At 40.2% G+C, this 17,269-nt stretch overlaps 1 protein-coding gene across 9 annotated transcripts in view; it reads left to right on the plus strand.

The window, feature by feature from the left end:
* PCSK5 (proprotein convertase subtilisin/kexin type 5) overlaps nt 1-17,269 on the plus strand; it is a 464,350-nt gene that overhangs the window by 192,306 nt on the left and 254,775 nt on the right. For all 9 annotated transcript variants that reach the window (XM_059924937.1, XM_059924939.1, XM_059924938.1 and 6 more), the window contains exon 9: nt 9,300-9,400. In XM_059924937.1, the coding sequence (XP_059780920.1) occupies nt 9,300-9,400 (101 nt within the window). The remainder of the gene's footprint in view (nt 1-9,299; nt 9,401-17,269) is intronic.

Consider the following 17,269-nt stretch of genomic DNA (forward strand, 5'->3'; position numbering starts at 1 on the left):
TAGGGCTTGAGAGGAAAGATGGACACCATGATTTAATGTCAATATCCTTGATTCAGGTCATATTTCACTTTGCCCTAGTTGCTGCTTCTGATATCAAAAGCTTTACTGACTCACTCAATATATAAAGTTATCTATTTAACTTTTACTTGGCTCTTCCTTTTGTTTAACCTCTCCCATTTTCATGGCAGCAATTTATTACTAATTTTTCTCTAGCCAGTTCTCAGATTCTCTTATTTTGCCTGAATCTCCAGATTACCCTCAATTGGAGAGGAATGTGGTAGCTGTTTCAAATTATAATCTCTAGCTACAGACAGACCACTCAGTGGCTAAGTAACCTTTACGGAGTCTTGGTTTCCTCATCTGTAAAATGGAGGTAAAGCCAGAACCAACCTCATAAATTTTCATGAAGATAACAATATACTGAGCATAATGTACTTACACAACGCCTGTGGCAACGAGCCACCTAGTAAGTGGCTGGTACCCTTGTTCCCCAAGTCAGTGTAGCTTTCTGTATCTTGGGAGCTTAGGCTGGTCGTTTTTCCAGCTGTTGTTAACAGAGGTGCTTGTTGCACCTTCGTCTTTGCAATCTGTAGAACCACGATCTGTTCCACCCACCCCGTAAAGAATGGCACTTTGATGGTGAACATGTTAACAGTTTGAACATGAGTAGAGTTGGCGGCAACATCAGGCTTTTATGGTCCAGCTGCCCCTTTTCCTTCTAGATGTCAGAATGACAAATAATCCTGCTCTGCGCTTGGGACCTTTTCTTCACCACGCTTTGAACCAGATGTCTGTGGGCCCTCAGAGATGCCCGCTTCCTGGTAGTGGCATCCGTGATTGAGTGTTACAGGAACAGCAGTGTCTCCCTTTGTTCTGGGGCGCCCCTCCCCAGTCCATCCATTTCCTTTTGTCATTTGCAGCTTCTTCAGAAGAGCAGAGTTGTCATTCTTCATTCATAGAGCACCTTTGTGAGTTGAACTGAGGCAGACGCTGAGGATCCAGGAGAGAGGAAAGATCTCTCACTGCTTCTGGGAAAGCACTTCGGTTAAATAATTTTTTCTTGTCCTTTTCATGGTGTGCAAGTAGGAAAACCTTGCCCTGAGTTTCAGAACGTAGCCAAGTCTTCATCCCTTGGTTTCCTACCATCACTATCAGTACAGTTGTGGACCTTGGTATTCCACGCATGCTTTAATAGATTCGGATCAGTGATGGCCTTGAACCTTATTATAACAAGTGAAGCAACCAAAATATCAAGATTACTATAAGAAGCTCCCCATAAGGTAAATAGAAATCAGTTGAAATGACTGGTTATTATGAAATAATGTTTTTATTAACAACACCATATACATTTTATTCCATGCCAGACATGTAGTACATTTATAGTTATATTAACATGTCATAAATATAACATTTTTTGCCCTTCTAATGTGTGCCTGGCAGTGTGCTATGCACAGTGAATGCATCATCTCTTTGTATCCTCAAAACATTATGCAGGAAGATCAAGTATTGTCCCCACTTTACAGATGAGAAAACTAAAGTTTGAAAGGTTAAAAGAAACACATCTAGTAAGTGGTAGAGTCTGGATTCCAACCAAAGTTGTGTTGAAACCCCAGCCCACCTTGTAACCAATGTGCTGTCATGCCCCGGATCCTTTCCAGGGACATCCAGCATGGGGCTGTATGAAAGAATGGTGCTTTTCTTGCCTGTTTGGGGTTCTCTTCACAGTGATAAAAAAAAAAAAGAAAAATATGTGGACTATATAGGCATCCACTGTTTTTCACTACTTGGCCCACTCTTTCTTCTTTAATTTGAAAAGTAATTTTAATTTTTAAATTTATTACCTTTACTTGCATTTATATTCTTTTTTTTAAATTAATTAATTAATTTATTTATTTATTTTTGGCTGTGTTGGGTCTTCGTTTCTGTGAGAGGGCTTTCTCTAGTTGCGGCAAGCAGGGGCCACTCTTCATCGCGATGCGTGGGCCTCTCACTATCGCGGCCTCTCTTGTTGCGGAGCACAGGCTCCAGACGCGCAGGCTCAGTAGTTGTGGCTCACGGGCCCAGTTGCTCCGCGGCATGTGGGATCTTCCCAGACCAGGGCTCGAACCCGTGTCCCCTGCATTGGCAGGCAGATTCTCAACCACTGCGCCACCAGGGAAGCCCCTCATTTATATTCTTGATGACAGTGTATTCAAATTTTATAAACTCCGAATACAATGAGCAATTTGCTTCGTAGTCCTTTAGATAGGCGTTGTCCAGTAGAACTTTCTGCTAGGATGGAAAGGTTCTCCATCTGTGCTGCCAAAATGGTAGTCACTAGACACACGTGGCTGTCGAGCATGTTAAATGTGGCCAGTGCAATGGAAGAACTTTAATTTTAATTCCGATTAAATTTTAACTGATTTAAATTTAAATATCCACATGGGACTATTGGTGATTATGTTGAACAGCACATTTTTTATTTTTATAGCTCACTAATTTTGAATTTCATGCCGTTAGACCTCTTCCTAACCCCCTCAGACGATCGATCGGTCTTCTTGCAAAACACCTAAGCCCTTGGCCAGTCTAAGTGGCTAGTTCCCGTGGCCTGGCGTTGAACTCCCCAAAGTTACCTTTTGCCTTTTGTGTGATTTCAAACCAGGGCCCTCCTGTGCGACACGTGTCATCTGGCAGGAACACTCTTTTCCCAGAAACCACTTCATTTATGCCTCTTCTCAAATTTCCTCTCAGGAAGGCTGTTCTTCCTCACCTTCCCCTGAAAGAGTGGCACTCCCCTCTCCCCACACTCTACCCTTTTATCCTGTTCAGTTTTCTTTCTAGCGTCCTTAGAGCTACTTAACATGATGTTACACATTTTTTTATTGACTGTCTGTTTTCCATGCTAGAATGGAAACCACTTGAGGTTGAAGACTTTGTTCTTTCCCAGAGCCTGAGCTTGATAAATGTTCAAGCGTAACTGACGTTGAGAAAGATAGAAGCCTCACAAGGGGTTTAAACAGTCACAGGAGGCAGGTAGGTGCTCTCTCTCTTTCAGAGAATCTTCCTCTACTGGTAGGTTGGAGAAAGGCAAAGGGTACTTGACAATATATTTCACATAGGAAATTGCCTGCAGGAATCCTGCTATGTAAAGCTGTACATCCAACTATTCTTAGTGTCAAGGAGCCTTAAAGATCCTGTCTTTATGTAACCCTTCTCTACCTCCTGAATTTCTCCCAAGTTCTCTGTTAGAGATAAAGCTCCCCTCTCTCCCCAGTCACTCCCATCATTAAATTATCTGTTTCTTTTGGGACTTGTTCAGCCTTTGTCTGTTTTTCCTCTAGTAATTTGTCTCAGTGATTGGAATATGGGGGCCATCGTATTCCTCCTGGGTCTTGTGAGCCAAGGTTTAAATATATGCTCTGCTCAGCCCTCTTCTGATGTCATTTTATTTATTTGTGTTCAAAACAAACTTGCTGCCTGGGGTATCTCAGGGTTGGCCTGAAAGACCAGTTCCATTGGAGGAATTATCTTATTGCTTTTAATATTCCTAAGCAGCTACACATTTCCTTCTGCAGAAAGTACCCTCTCCACTAACGAATTTGTTATTCAGATGCAGTCATTACTATCATCTCTCTGTTTCTCCTTTTGATTTGGGAAATGTCATGATTTTTCATGAGTGAAAGACTAGCAAATCCAGATGTGTTTAGTTTGTATAGACGTCTGATCCATATTCTCTTGAGAATGTTAAAAAGAAGGAAGGAAAGTTTATGCCTGAAAAATTCTGATTTTGATTGTGGCCTGAAGGAGAATGGCGATACCCACTGGCTGACGGGGGCTGGATCCCAAGGCCAGTTTCGCCATAATTGCTGGTGATGGTCTGGAACTGCCACCTTTGCTCTCATGGGTGACTACACTCTGTAGCTCAGCTTTTTCTTTTGCTGCCATTTCAGGATTTGATACTTCACCACTTACCAGCTCTTTAGTGGCTGCATGTCCTTGGGCTCGTGAATCTCTCTGAGCCTCCATTTCCTTAGTTAATAAATAGTATTGATATATCTTCCTTGCAGAGTTCTTGTGGATCAAATGTAATTTTATATACAGCTGTGTGCACACATATACACCTATTGCTCATTGCGTTGCTCTTTGCAAGTTGCTGGTGGTGGTGGTTTTAGAAGCAGTGCAGCTAGTGTTAGCAATAGTAGTAGTAAGAGAAATGGCTATACTTTAGCCCCTGGATTGTATATATACACATACACACATAATTTTTGTAGGCTGCTTATAAGTTTATGTAAGTCTTATTTGGAGAATCGATAAAGAAGTAACCTTGAAGTCTTTCCTAATAAGTGGGAGAGTTTAAAATATAGAACAAAATGAGTATAAAGGAGCTTGACACTAGTAATTCAACTTAACAAATAAATACTGTACCTCTTCTCTGTACCCAGCACTGAGCTGAACATTATAGAGATTCGAACAATGATATAAGATGGGATCCTTCTTTAGTGATAGCAACCTCACATTTATAAGCAAAACCTTACGTTTGTACTTTACAGTTACAGATATTCATTGCAACATGGGAGTGGAATTTTGTGTGACCTTGTCAGTCATAATTGAATTTTACACCAGTCTTTGTGACTTTGGTGAACACAGAAAGCATTAGTTAGTCTTTGGTTCCTTTATATTTTGCTGTGCTTAATAAATCAGCTTCTCCTATTTTATTCGTTAACACATTTAAGATGTAGTTTCTGCCCTTATCCTCCTCCAGAGCTGTGTCTGAAACAGGTTTTGTTTTTTGTTTTTTGTTTTGGCACCTTTCTAATCCAAATCCAAATCAACACCAGAAACAAATTCAACCTAACAGACAGAATCATTTCACGTTTTAAAAATATCTGTTCAGTTGCTCTTTTAACAGATATGAGACAATATGGCACCTTCAAAATAAAACAGATCACAAGATATCAGGGAGATAGAAACTCCTAACTGTGTAAAGACTTGTCATTTATGGCCAGCCTCAATCTGAACTGAGTTTCCCTGGAGAATTACATCAACAGGCTAAAATAAAAGATCCAATCAGCCCAAGTAATTGAAATGTGAAATACTCGGAAATAAGAGCTTAGGATGAGAAAAAGGGATGGTTCTTCTCAGCAGAAGCCTGACTCGACCTGAATACCCACCCCATCTCACCAAATCAAGATGACATCCCAAACTTTGTGGAGTCCAAAAGCCCATCTGCTACGCATCCCGGGAGAGGCTGAAAATCTAATTTGCTGATCAAGACGGCTTTGATCTGGTGTGAGGCCTGGTGTCATCTCCTGTTTCCTTCACTCTGATGGGCAGAAATGATATTTTCTTGAGCAATCTGAGAAGTTCTGTGGAGAAAAATTCTGTTTCTGATTTGGGTAGTGAATTTGGGGAATTCAGAGCATGCAAGATGCGCCAGCGGGACCAAAACCAAATTCTGAGACATTCTACAATGGAATTGAAACTTAATGCGCTTTATTGTTCTGTTTTCACATATCAACTCTCTGAATTCCCAGCCCCATGATGCGGGCCAACCGTTGAATGCAACTTTTCCTTTAAATTACACTGTCAGTTCTTGTATGCATGCGTTGTGATTAATGGGGTTACCCCATGTGATTCCAGTTTGGGGAGCATCATTTTTCTTTAAAATTGCATGCTCCTTGGTGGTCTTTGCCTTTTCTCTCTAAAGATGGACATAAAAATTTCCTGATGCTGTGCATTCTCTTAATGATGAAAACCCTGCCTTAGATCTTTCCGGTAATTTACACCTCAATATCTCGACCACTGACAGTAACTTCCTCTTGAAATGACCCAGCTGGAGTTTCCACTTAAAGCAGGATGAGAAGGGAGTAAGGATGTTTTTGTTTCTTTTCTCTCCATTCCTTTTAACCTCCCTCCTCTCCATCACCTTCCTGCTCCACTCCCTTTCTACCCCTACTCATTACTCAAGTTTCATTTAGTTAAAGTGATTGGAAAAAAAAAAATAAAAGCACAATGATGATGATATGCAATTCCACAAACTTGCCTATATTAATAGCATTTAACAGTAAATTGGTGTTTATATATAGAAGTACTGAGTGGCTGTTTACTTACGTATATATCACTTGTGTATATACCTGCAGACCCTATTTGGGTGGGGCATATTCCTATGGCCAACCCAACATCATAACATTTTTATTGTTCACTGGAGGTGAGGCTGGAGGTAGCTATTTATTACACTCGCAAATGCTGCACACACTTGGCGTCTCTATTCTGGATTTGTTTCTGTACATTGAAAGTGTCTGGTGCCGCTGAAGAATAAGCAAAATGAGCCAAGTGAGAAAACATCATGAAAAATCTTGAATTCAGGCACAAGTCATTGAAAAAAAAAAAAAACTTGGCAAAGGAATGTGACCGTGAGGGTGAGGTAAAATGAGAAAAATGCAGGCAAGGCCACCTCTCAACAACAGTATATCTGGAGACCTGGAAACAGGCTGCTGCTGGGGTGTTTATGCATTGACTTAGGGACCAGGCCTTTGGAAAACAAGGCTGCAAATTCACCCATCATTTCAAATGAAATAGAAATCACTTTTTAACAATCCATCAATCCCACTTCTGAGTACATATCCAAAAGAATTGAAAACAGGATCTGGGGACTTCCCTGGTGGTGCAGTGGTTAAGAGTCCGCCTGCCAATGCAGGGGACACGAGTTTGAGCCCTGGTCCAGGAGGATCCCGCATGCCGTGGAGCAGCTAAGCCCAGTGCACCATGACTGCTGAGCCTGTGCTCTAGAGCCCGGGAGCCACAACTACTGAAGCCCACGTGCCTAGAGCCCGTGCTTCACAACAAGAGAGGCCACCGCAATGAGTAGCCCGCGCACCGCAATGAAGAGTAGCCCCCACTCGCCGCAACAAGAGAAGGCCCTCGCGCAGCAACGAAGACCCAACACAGCCATAAAGAAGGAAGGAAGGAAGGGAGGAAGGAAAAAAAAGAAAAGAAAAGAAAGAAAGAATTAAGAAAAGGCCAGCTGTGGGTCTAAAGGAGTTGGTCTTTAAAAAAAAGAATTGAAAACAGGATCTGGAAGAGATATTTACATACCTATGTTTATTGCAGCATTATTCACAATAGCCAAGAGGTGGAAGCAACCCAAATGCCAATTGACAGATGAATGAATAAAGAAAATATACTACATAATACAATGGAATATTATGCAGCCTAAAAAGAAGGAAATCCTGCCACATGCTACAACACGGATGAGCCTTGAGGACGTTATTCTAAGTGAAATAAGCCAATCACAAAAAAGACAAATGCTGCATAATTCCACTTACATGAGGTACCTAGAGCAGTGACAGTCACAGAAGCAAACAGTAGAATGGTGGTTGCCAGGGGCTGTGGAGGGGGCATGGGGAGTCGTTTAATGGGTAGAGTTTCAGTCAGGCAAGGTGAAAATGTCATAGAGCTCTAGGATTGCACAGCAAAGTGTATATAATTAGCAATACTGTACTGTACAATTTAGATGTTGTTAAAAGGGTAAATCTGTGTTATTTGTTTTTTTTACGTGGCCCCCTCCAAAAAGAAATACCTTTTTAACGTCAACAATTGAAAAATCTCAGAAGTTTCTTAATGTAGAAGTGGGTAGGGCTCTATTTACCCAGACATCTTGCGAACATCCACTGTGGAGGCTCAGAGGATGGCTAGCTAATCACGTCTGTGAATCTGGAAACAACTTGCCCTGCTTGCCAAACACGCGGTCGGGCTCTTGCCCAGCTCTCAGTTATTCCAGAAAAGAGTGCAAGGCTTGTCTCCTCTCTCCCACCACCTATCTACGCGGTTCTCTATATTTTTACTCTTTCTCCCATTTCTTTTGTATCAGTGCCTCTCTGGTATGGCTAATCTGGTAACATTAGTGGTGTCAAAAGGCATAAAGAACAGACGGTGAGCACTGATGGCCTCGTGTGAAACTAAATCACCGGGATGTCAATCTCGATTCATAACAGATAATTAAAGAGTCCCTTCAGACATCCTCACGTGACACTGAGGAAACTTTTAGGGGAGGACTCATTTCTAAAGAGTTATGCAGTGCTTTCTTTCGGTGATGAGCAAATTTCTTTCCAAATCAGCTAATCTGCATTCTTCTCTTGAAGGATGAACCTTAGAAAAACAAGGCTTTGTTTTCGCCACCTCTATTCCCCTACACCTTTCTGCTGACCTTTCACCTCAGTTTTCTTATCTGTAAAATATGGGCAATATACTTGTCTTGATGACTGAGAAAGCTTTACCAATGTCTTCCAATAACTACAACGAGACTCCTAAGTTCATCTCACAAGCCTTGTAGCTTCCCAACAGGAGGGCTATTAGTCCCAAGGGGGCAAAAAAGGATTCTTATCAGGGAAGGAGGATCTTAGATATTACAGTGGTTTGCAAAATTATATACCATAGTGCTTTATTTCTCTTGTTATGAAGATTCTGCATTTAATGTTTCTTCTTTCATGAAATGATCATGGAACAAAGGTTGAGAAACACTGCCCTTGCTGATGGGCATGTTATTCAGCCACAGCTGAAGTGAACTAGATTCAAAAACCAAGAGGAAAAAATGATCTAGTCCTCACATTTTGATTTTTAAAACATGTAAAATGGCTAATCTCCTATAATATACAAGCATGCACTTAGGGCTGTTCATTTCACATCAAGTACACTGGCTTCAACCTTGTTTTTAGTGTTTGTGTTAAATCTATCAGGAAGTCTTGGTTCATCCAAGTCACATTTCTGTGCATTCTAAAAATGAGTCTGTAAGCAAAGTTCCTTCTCGGGCAGAATAAGTCTTTTGCTTGAAATCTGCAGCTCTTCCAAGGTAATAGTTCTAGGAGGGCAGGAACAAGACCCTGTGCTTATATTCCTTATGCTAGGTGCTTAACTCAGTGTCTGGTTGTTGGCGCAACATGTTTGATTATTTAAAATGTTGGAGTAATGAAAGAACTTTTGTTTTAACTAAAGCTGGGACCAGAGAGAGGCAAGTGAGGTGCCTAGGGTGTAAAATTTAAGGATACACTTGCACAACCCATATGTTTCGGGCCAAAGGCTCACCTTAGTCCTGACCCTGGTTGTAACACAAGTGGAATCCAATTTCCAAACCCTCCCCTTTTCAGAGTTGATTTACACAGGCGATTCTCTGGAAGTGATACAGTCACAGGAGTGCAGGAACAAGGAATTTAAAACAACTATTTCAACACCCCTCCATTCCAGTTTTATGAGTAAATTTCTTTTTACTTGCATGTGACTCACATTGACCCCAGAGCCCTAAATTTTCCACTTCTGTCTTCTAGATCACTACGGATCTGAGGCAGCGTTGCACGGACAACCACACTGGGACATCGGCCTCAGCCCCCATGGCTGCAGGCATCATTGCACTGGCCCTGGAAGCCAAGTAAGCCTTTATCTCCATATGTCTCCACTGGCGACAGCCCCTCAGCTCAAGGATAGTTTACCCCTTCGCTAGTATACAATCCCGAGCACAACAAGCCAGAATATAATCTTCCCAATTCCACCTTTAAAACTTCAAAGATTAGGCCTTAAGAAAAGCTTCCCCTCTATTAAGGGAAAAGGCAACTTTTTTGGGTTTTATCTTCTTAAAAAAATCAAACTGTGTAATTACTTTATTGTGGAGTCATAGTACAAGCATGCCAGTTGGCTCTAACACTCTTGCCTTGTTGAGGTTTTTATTCTAGTCGGGGAATGTTCTGTGAGTCTCAGAAAGCTTAGGTCTGCCCACTTCTGGTTCCTTTCCCTGCAGGACAGATTCTGAGCAATGCAGCTCAGATTCCATGACAATAGAAACCATCACAGACTCACTCTGGGGAACAAAACACGTCAAGGTCATATGACAGGAGCCCGGGAAGAAAGACAACCCACTTAACTTAAATCCTTCTTAATGTTGTCAAATTTGGTGTTTAAAAGATCCCTTTGAAAGGCCCCCTCAGGTTATTTTAGGTTCTTAGGTTAGAATTATATGGTGGTAGGCCTCCTCTCTTCTTTCTCTAAGCACCAATAGATTAGTTTGTCTTAACTCTTTGAAAACCTAATAGAGATCTACACTCCCTTAACCCTCAATTTCAAAAGCCAAAATGGCCTGAAAGCTGAAAGTTGTTTTTTGCACATTTGACACCAAAACTCATTTGATGGCAAAACTTTCCCAGAACTGATTTGAAGCTATTTTCAATCTTTATGTATTGTGAAAATTCATACATTTCACTGTAGAAGCATTAATATATTTGATTATGAGGTGCTAGCTTGGACCCCACTGGAAGTTTTGTGTACCATATGCTATGGACACCATATCTGAAAAAATTTTGAATTCCCAACACATCTGGTCCAAGGATTTTATAAAAGGGATTGTGGGCCTGAACTCTGAGGCCATCCCTACAAGAGAATCATAACAAAAAGGAATTGAAGTAATGACGTAAGTGTTTTTCCAAAAGTAACCTTGCATCCCTGCCCTAGGGAGGAATGGAAGGAGTCTTTCATATAAACCTGATATAGAGCAGTAGCAGGTGACAGGGAAAGAATACAAGAATCATGATGAGACTCGGGTATTAATAAGAACAGTACTGTTTCATTCCCAGTACATATTGGCTTCCCAACATTTACAGCTGACTCTCTATAAGGCAAACAGTCTCTGTCAAGGCAGTTGGGCCTCAGTGTAATATGGATTCAGTAAATTGCTAAGTCATGTGTAATTCCTTGGACTGAGACAGGCAGAAGAACACAGGCTCTGGATATGGTGCTATCTTAGTCCGTTCAAGCTGCTATAACAAAATACCATAAACTGAGTAGCTTATAAACAACAAACACTTATTTCTCACAGTTCTCAAAGCTGGAAAGTCCAAGATCAAGGTGCCAGCAGACTTAGTGTCTGGCAAGGACCCACCTCCTAGTTGGCCTTACATGGTAGAAGAAAGGGGCAAGGGAGATCTCTGGATAAATGTCTCTTATAAGGGCACTGATCCCATTAAAGAGGGATCCAGCCTTATGACCTAATCACCTCCCAAAGGCCCTACCTCCTAATACTCTCACATTGGGTGTTAAGTTTCAACATATGAATTTTGAGGGCACACAAATATTCAGACCATAGCAGGTACCATATCTTTTGGTGGCCTCCTGCCCCTAAGCATTGACATTGAGAGATATTCAAGCTCCCGTCAATGTTTGGATTTCTTTTGTTTTGGCAGGGTTAAATATTAAATCATTTCAACATATTTTATCTTTTAAAGTGTTAAAAGTTTAGCGAGGAGCTGGCATCTATCCTATTCTCACTTTATAACTTTTCACTGGACTGTTCTGACAGCAGATTAAGTGTCTGTGTTTTTAATTTTGTGACTGTAAATTGGATTTTGAAAAATATATCATCTTCATTCTGAAATTCTGGGTTGTTTCTCTGGAATAGTCTCCTGTCCACAAAACACTGAAAAACAAAATCAGGAATTCTTCCTGCACCTCCCTATTTCCCAAAAAAAGGATATAATCTCAAATTTGGCAACCAAGTACCATAACTGTGGCTATACAGCACATGCTACTCAGTTCCTTGAAATACTACTATAACACTAATATTTTCAACAATAATTCTTTTAACCACTATTTAAGCTCAAATGAAAAATCCTTAATTTTATGCCTCAAACAACACACTCAGTTGGATAAGGTTGCTTTGGGGCTGGGGAACACACTGGAAAGCTGCCTGTTTTCTTTCCCTTTGCATTTTGAGCATTTTTTTAAGATTGATTTTTGCCAAAACTGCAGTGGGTGGAAGGAAGGTCCTAGGATACAGTTTATGTAGAAAATCCACTGTATTTTAAGATTTTAAACAGTCTAGTCCGATCATGTGGCCAAAGTAGATAGTAAACAACCAGATCAGGTGAGAAAGAATAAACCTTTCCTTGCATCTCTATCGGTTTGTTCTACAGGCCAATCTTTGCCTGTAAGTGAAGCTGAAAGTTAGGGGAAAGAGGTCTGAGTACCTAAAGAGTGGGTCAGGCATGGATGTTAAACTAGCATCAATAAGCAATGGGCCTCCCACAGGAGAAAAAAGTGTCTAAATAGCAAAGAGCTCAAGTAACAGTGTGCCAAGTTTGCAGTTGTTCTAAATAAAGCTAAGTTTAACCCTTGGTAAGTGTACCTCACCCAGTCACCCAGCCTCCACCACTAGTACTTCTTAACAACACTTAAACCTTGGTATTTTGAGATTCAACCTTTGCTATCACAAGTTGAAGAGCCTGATAGTAGTTCCCCGTTATCCATGTTCCAAGACCCCCAGTGGATGCCTTTAACCACAGATAGTACCAAGACCTATATGTACTATGTTTTTTCCTGTAAGTACATACCTATAACAAAGTTTAATTTATAAATTAGGCACAGTAAGAAATGAAGAACAATAACTAAAAATTGAACAATTATAACAATATACTGTATTAAAAGTTATGTGAATGTGGTCTCTCTCAAAACATCTTATAGAACCACACTCACTCTTCTTGTGATGATGTGAGATGATAAAATGCCTCCGTGTTGAGATGAAGTGAGGTGAATGACGTAGGCATTGTGATGTAGTGTTAGGCTACTACTGACCTTCTGATGATACGTCAGAAGGAGGGTCATCTTTGGGTAATCTGGATCATCACGCCATGGTTGGCGATCCCAGGTGGGACAGGGCTGGACGGGATGAGATTTCATCGCACTACTCAGAATGCTGTACAATTTAAACTTATGAATTGTATGTTTCTGGAATTTTCCATGTAATATTTTTGGACCACGGTTGACCATGCATAAATGAAACCGCAGAAAGAGAAGACAAGGATTGGGGCGGGGAGGTGGACCGCTGTACTCCCTTGTAAGGAGGGAAGAGAGAAAGCCAGAGCTGGGTAGAATTCTGGCCCAGGACTCTGTCCAGCACTTCAGATATTCACCCCCTGCTCAGGTCAGATGAGTCACGGGATGAGGCTGAGTGTTCAGGGGAAAAGCTGCAGGCAGGGACTGCCAATCCCTATCCAGCTGCATATCCCAGCTCTTTCTGCCCGACAAGGAGAAATGCATCGTTTCTCCTAATGTCACTAGGTTACAGTAGTATATACTCAGGGAAAACTGCCACGTCCCAGCTTCTTCACAGCCTGCTTCCTTTACGTCCCCGCGTGTCTGCTTGCATCAGTAGGACTGTGGGTCCTACTCTGGATGTTACTCCAGCTGTTGACCCCTCTGCATTCTGAGTCTTCTTGCTCCCCTAAGGTTGGAGCTTTCCAAAAAAATCTTCTTAGGAAACTAAGGGGAGAGAAAACAAAAACAAAACATAGAAACAGAGAAGCTTCAAGCGTTCAGATCTCTTATCTGAATGCAACAAAAGTTTGGTCATTAACTCTGCTGTGATAACTAATAGGACTCCCAGGCCATCCTTATCCTATGGGGTATGTAAGAACATGTGTTGCAAGAAACGCCACTGCAGCACACCCCCAGATCCTTGGGTAAAAGTGTACCACTCCCAAGACCGGAAGGATTCTCAGTTCTAAAAACCTACCTCCTTTACCTTTTTTTTCCTGAGTCTGAGCCTCTTTAAGCTCTATAGCCACCTCTGACAGTCTGATCATAACTTTGCCTTTCTAATTACTAAACGATTTCCTCCTGCTCCTAAAAATGTTACCTGGGTGCAAGAAGCAATTTCTAAAAATCAGGAGCAATTTCAGAATAAGAGAAAACACTGGCATCTTAAAAGAGAGGCAAGAAAACTGTTTCTGTTTTGGGGTACCCTCATCACATATGTGTTGGTTCAGAGGTTTATAATATTTCTGTTGTTTGGCTTTTGTGGATTTGGGGGGAATTTTCTGGTTTTTCAGTTGAGTGAATAGGGAATATGTAATCAGTGATTACAAGTAAACTAATTATCATTTGGGCCATTGCTACTTAAAATGATGTCTTTTTATATAGTGTAACTGAAAAAGTTTAAGTAAAATAAGTGTCCTGGGAGAAGGTTTCCTTATTTTTTCTTTATTGAAGTATAGTTGATTTACAATGTTGTGTTAATTTCTGCTGTACAACAAAGTGATTCGGTTATACATATATACACATTCTTTTTTAAATATTTTCCATTATGGTTTATCATAGGGTACTGAATATAGTTCTCTGCTATACAGTAAGACCTTGTTGTTTATCCATTCCATATATAACACCTTACATCTGCCAACCTCAACCTCCCACTCCACCCGTCCCCTCCCCAACCCCCTCCCCCTTGGCAACCACTAGTCTGTTCTCAATGTCGGTGAATCTGTTTCTGTTTCGTAGATAAGTTCATTTATGCCATATTTTACATTCCACACATAAGTGATACCATATACTATTTGTCTTTCTCGTTCTGACTTACTTCACTTAGTATGATAATCTCTAGTTGTATCCATGTTGCTGTAAATGACATTATTGTGTTCATTTTTATGGCTGAGTAGTATTCCACTGTATATATGTATATACCACACCTTCTTGATCCATTCATCTGTCGATGGACATTTAGGTTGTTTCCATGTCTTGGCTATTGTGAATAGTGCTGTTGTGGACATAGGGGTGCATGTATCTTTTTGAATTAGAGTTTTCTCTGCATATATGCCCAGGAGTGGGATTGCTGGATCATATGGTAATTTTGAGTTTTGAGTATTTTCAGTTTTCTGAGGAACCTGGGAGCAGGTTTCTTAAATGAAGAAAGTAGTGAAACATAACTAATAGTGTTGAGTGAGCAACCAAGAAAAACATCAAGTCACATTTGTAAGGTGCTTTGTATCTCAGTGCTGGTATATATTACCAGTACGCCAGACCTGTAGAAAGAAAAAAATATGTTGCTAGCAAATGATGTTTCATATAAAATGGTTTATAAAATACAGTTGAAATAACTGACATTCAGAAAAACCTAGTATTCAGAATCATAAACTCTGTTTTACTGAAAGTTTTCCTGCCTTGAGTCTGCAACTATTAGCTAAGGAAAGCTATTTTAATAGAGTGTTTTATATGTTAAATTATCAGCATTAGCTCAGGAAATTCAGAATTTAAGTTCACCAAAGAAACCTTTTTGCCTTGAATCGCAAGTGGTCTCTCACTGGAAATTTGAACAGTATGTACTCGGCAAACAAGAAATGTTGCACAGTGAATGGTAAATAAAAGGGACTGAGTTGGGTAGAAACATCTGAAATTATTTAGCACTGATACAAGGAATCTGCCACAAATTCCTGTTTTAAGTGACCCAATGCCTTTTCCTCAGATTTCATATCTCAGGGGCCACAGGGATACTATCCTTTGAGAACATTTAATATATCTAGATCTAAATTTAGAAAATAAATAAATTGGGGTGGCAGCTGTTATTCTGTTCTATTCTGTATATTCTACAATGCGTATTCCATTCTACACATATATCTATTCTATATATGCATATATGTATTCTATATATACTAGAAACAGACCTGGTACACATTAAACATTAGCTGCCCTTGGTGTTCTACACTTATGCATGCATACATACACACACATTCCTAGGTAGGCTCATCTACTTTCTTATTATTATCTATCTGTTCTCTCTTATTTCAATTGTCATATTACCACTGGTTTATAGAATATACCATATAGGTATATGTAGAACAAGATTGTAGAATATATAGAGAGAGAATATAGTTCTAGATAGCTTAGACAACTTCTGTTCTTGTACTACAGATGTTTTTGTATGTATTATCTTCCAAACAAGGCTTAAACTCCTTGTGACTAAAGATTGTATCTTACAGTCTTTATTTATGTGTATGTAATCAGTCTCTATTGCATACTAAAAATAATTTTTTAACATCTTTATTGGAGTATATTTGCTTTACAATATTGTGTTAATTGCTGCAGTATAACAAAGTGAATCAGCTATACGAATACCTATATCACCATATCCCCTCCCTCTTGCGTCTCCCTCCCACCCTCCCTATCTCACCCCTCTAGGTGATCACAAAGCACCGAACTGGTCTCCCTGTGCTATGAGGCTGCTTCCCACTAGCTATCTATTTTACATTTGGTAGTGTATATATGTCCATGCCACTCTCTCACTTCGTCTCAGCTTACCCTTCCCCCTCCCCCTCCCCCTCCCCATGTCCTTAAGTCCGTTCTCTACATCTGCGTCTTTATTCCTGTCCTGCCCCTAGGTTCTTCAGAACCAATTTTTTTTTTTAGATTCCATATATATATGTGTTAGCATATGGTATTTGTTTTTCTCTTTCTGACTTACTTCACTCTGTATGACAGACTCTAGGTCCATCCACCTCACTGCAAATAACTCAATTTTGTTTCTTTTTATGGCTGAGTAATAGTCCATTGTATATATGTGCCACACCTTTATCCATTCATCTGTTGATGGACACTTAGGTTGCTTCCATGTCCTGGCCATTGTAAATAGTGCTGCAATGAACATTGTGGTACATGACTCCTTTGAATTATGGTGTTCTCAGAGTATATGACCAGTAGTGGGATTGCTGGGTCATATGGTAGTTCTATTTTTAGTTTTTAAAGGACCCTCCATACTGTTTTCCATAGTGGCTGTATCAATTTGCATTCCCACCAACAGTGCAAGAGGGTTCCCTTTTCTCCACACCCTCTCCAGCATTTATTGTTTGTAGATTTTTTGATGATGGCCATTCTGACTGGTGTGAGGTGATACCTCACTGTAGTTTTGATTTGTATTTCTCTAATGATTAGTGATGTTGAGCATCCTTTCATGTGTTTGTTGGCAATCTGTATATCTTCTTTGGAGAAATGTCTGTTTAGGTCTTCTGCCCATTTTTGGATTGGGTTGTTTGTTTTTTTGATATTGAGCTGCATGAGCTGCTTGTATATTTTGGGATTAATCCTTTGTCAGGTGCTTCGTTTGCAAATATTTTCTCCCATTCTGAGGGTTGTCTTTTCGTCTTGTTTATGGTTTCCTTTGCTATGCAAAAGCTTTTAAGATTCATTAGGGCCCATTTGTTTATTTTGGTTTTTATTTCCATTTCTCTAGGAGGTGGGCCAGAAAGGATCTTGCTGTGATTTATGTCACAGAGTGTTCTGCCTATGTTTTCCTCTAAGAGTTTTATAGCATCTGGCCTTGCATTTAGGTCTTAAATCCATTTTGAGTTTATTTTTGTGTATGGTGTTAGGGACTGTTCTAATTTTATTCTTTTACATGTAGCTGTCCAGTTTTCCCAGCACCACTTATTGAAGAGGTTGTCTTTTCTCCACTATATATTCTTGTCTCCTTTATAAAAGATAAGGTGAC

The sequence above is a fragment of the Balaenoptera ricei genome, chromosome 6 (assembly GCF_028023285.1).
Source record: "Balaenoptera ricei isolate mBalRic1 chromosome 6, mBalRic1.hap2, whole genome shotgun sequence".
In the NCBI taxonomy this organism is placed as follows: Eukaryota; Metazoa; Chordata; class Mammalia; order Artiodactyla; family Balaenopteridae; genus Balaenoptera; species Balaenoptera ricei.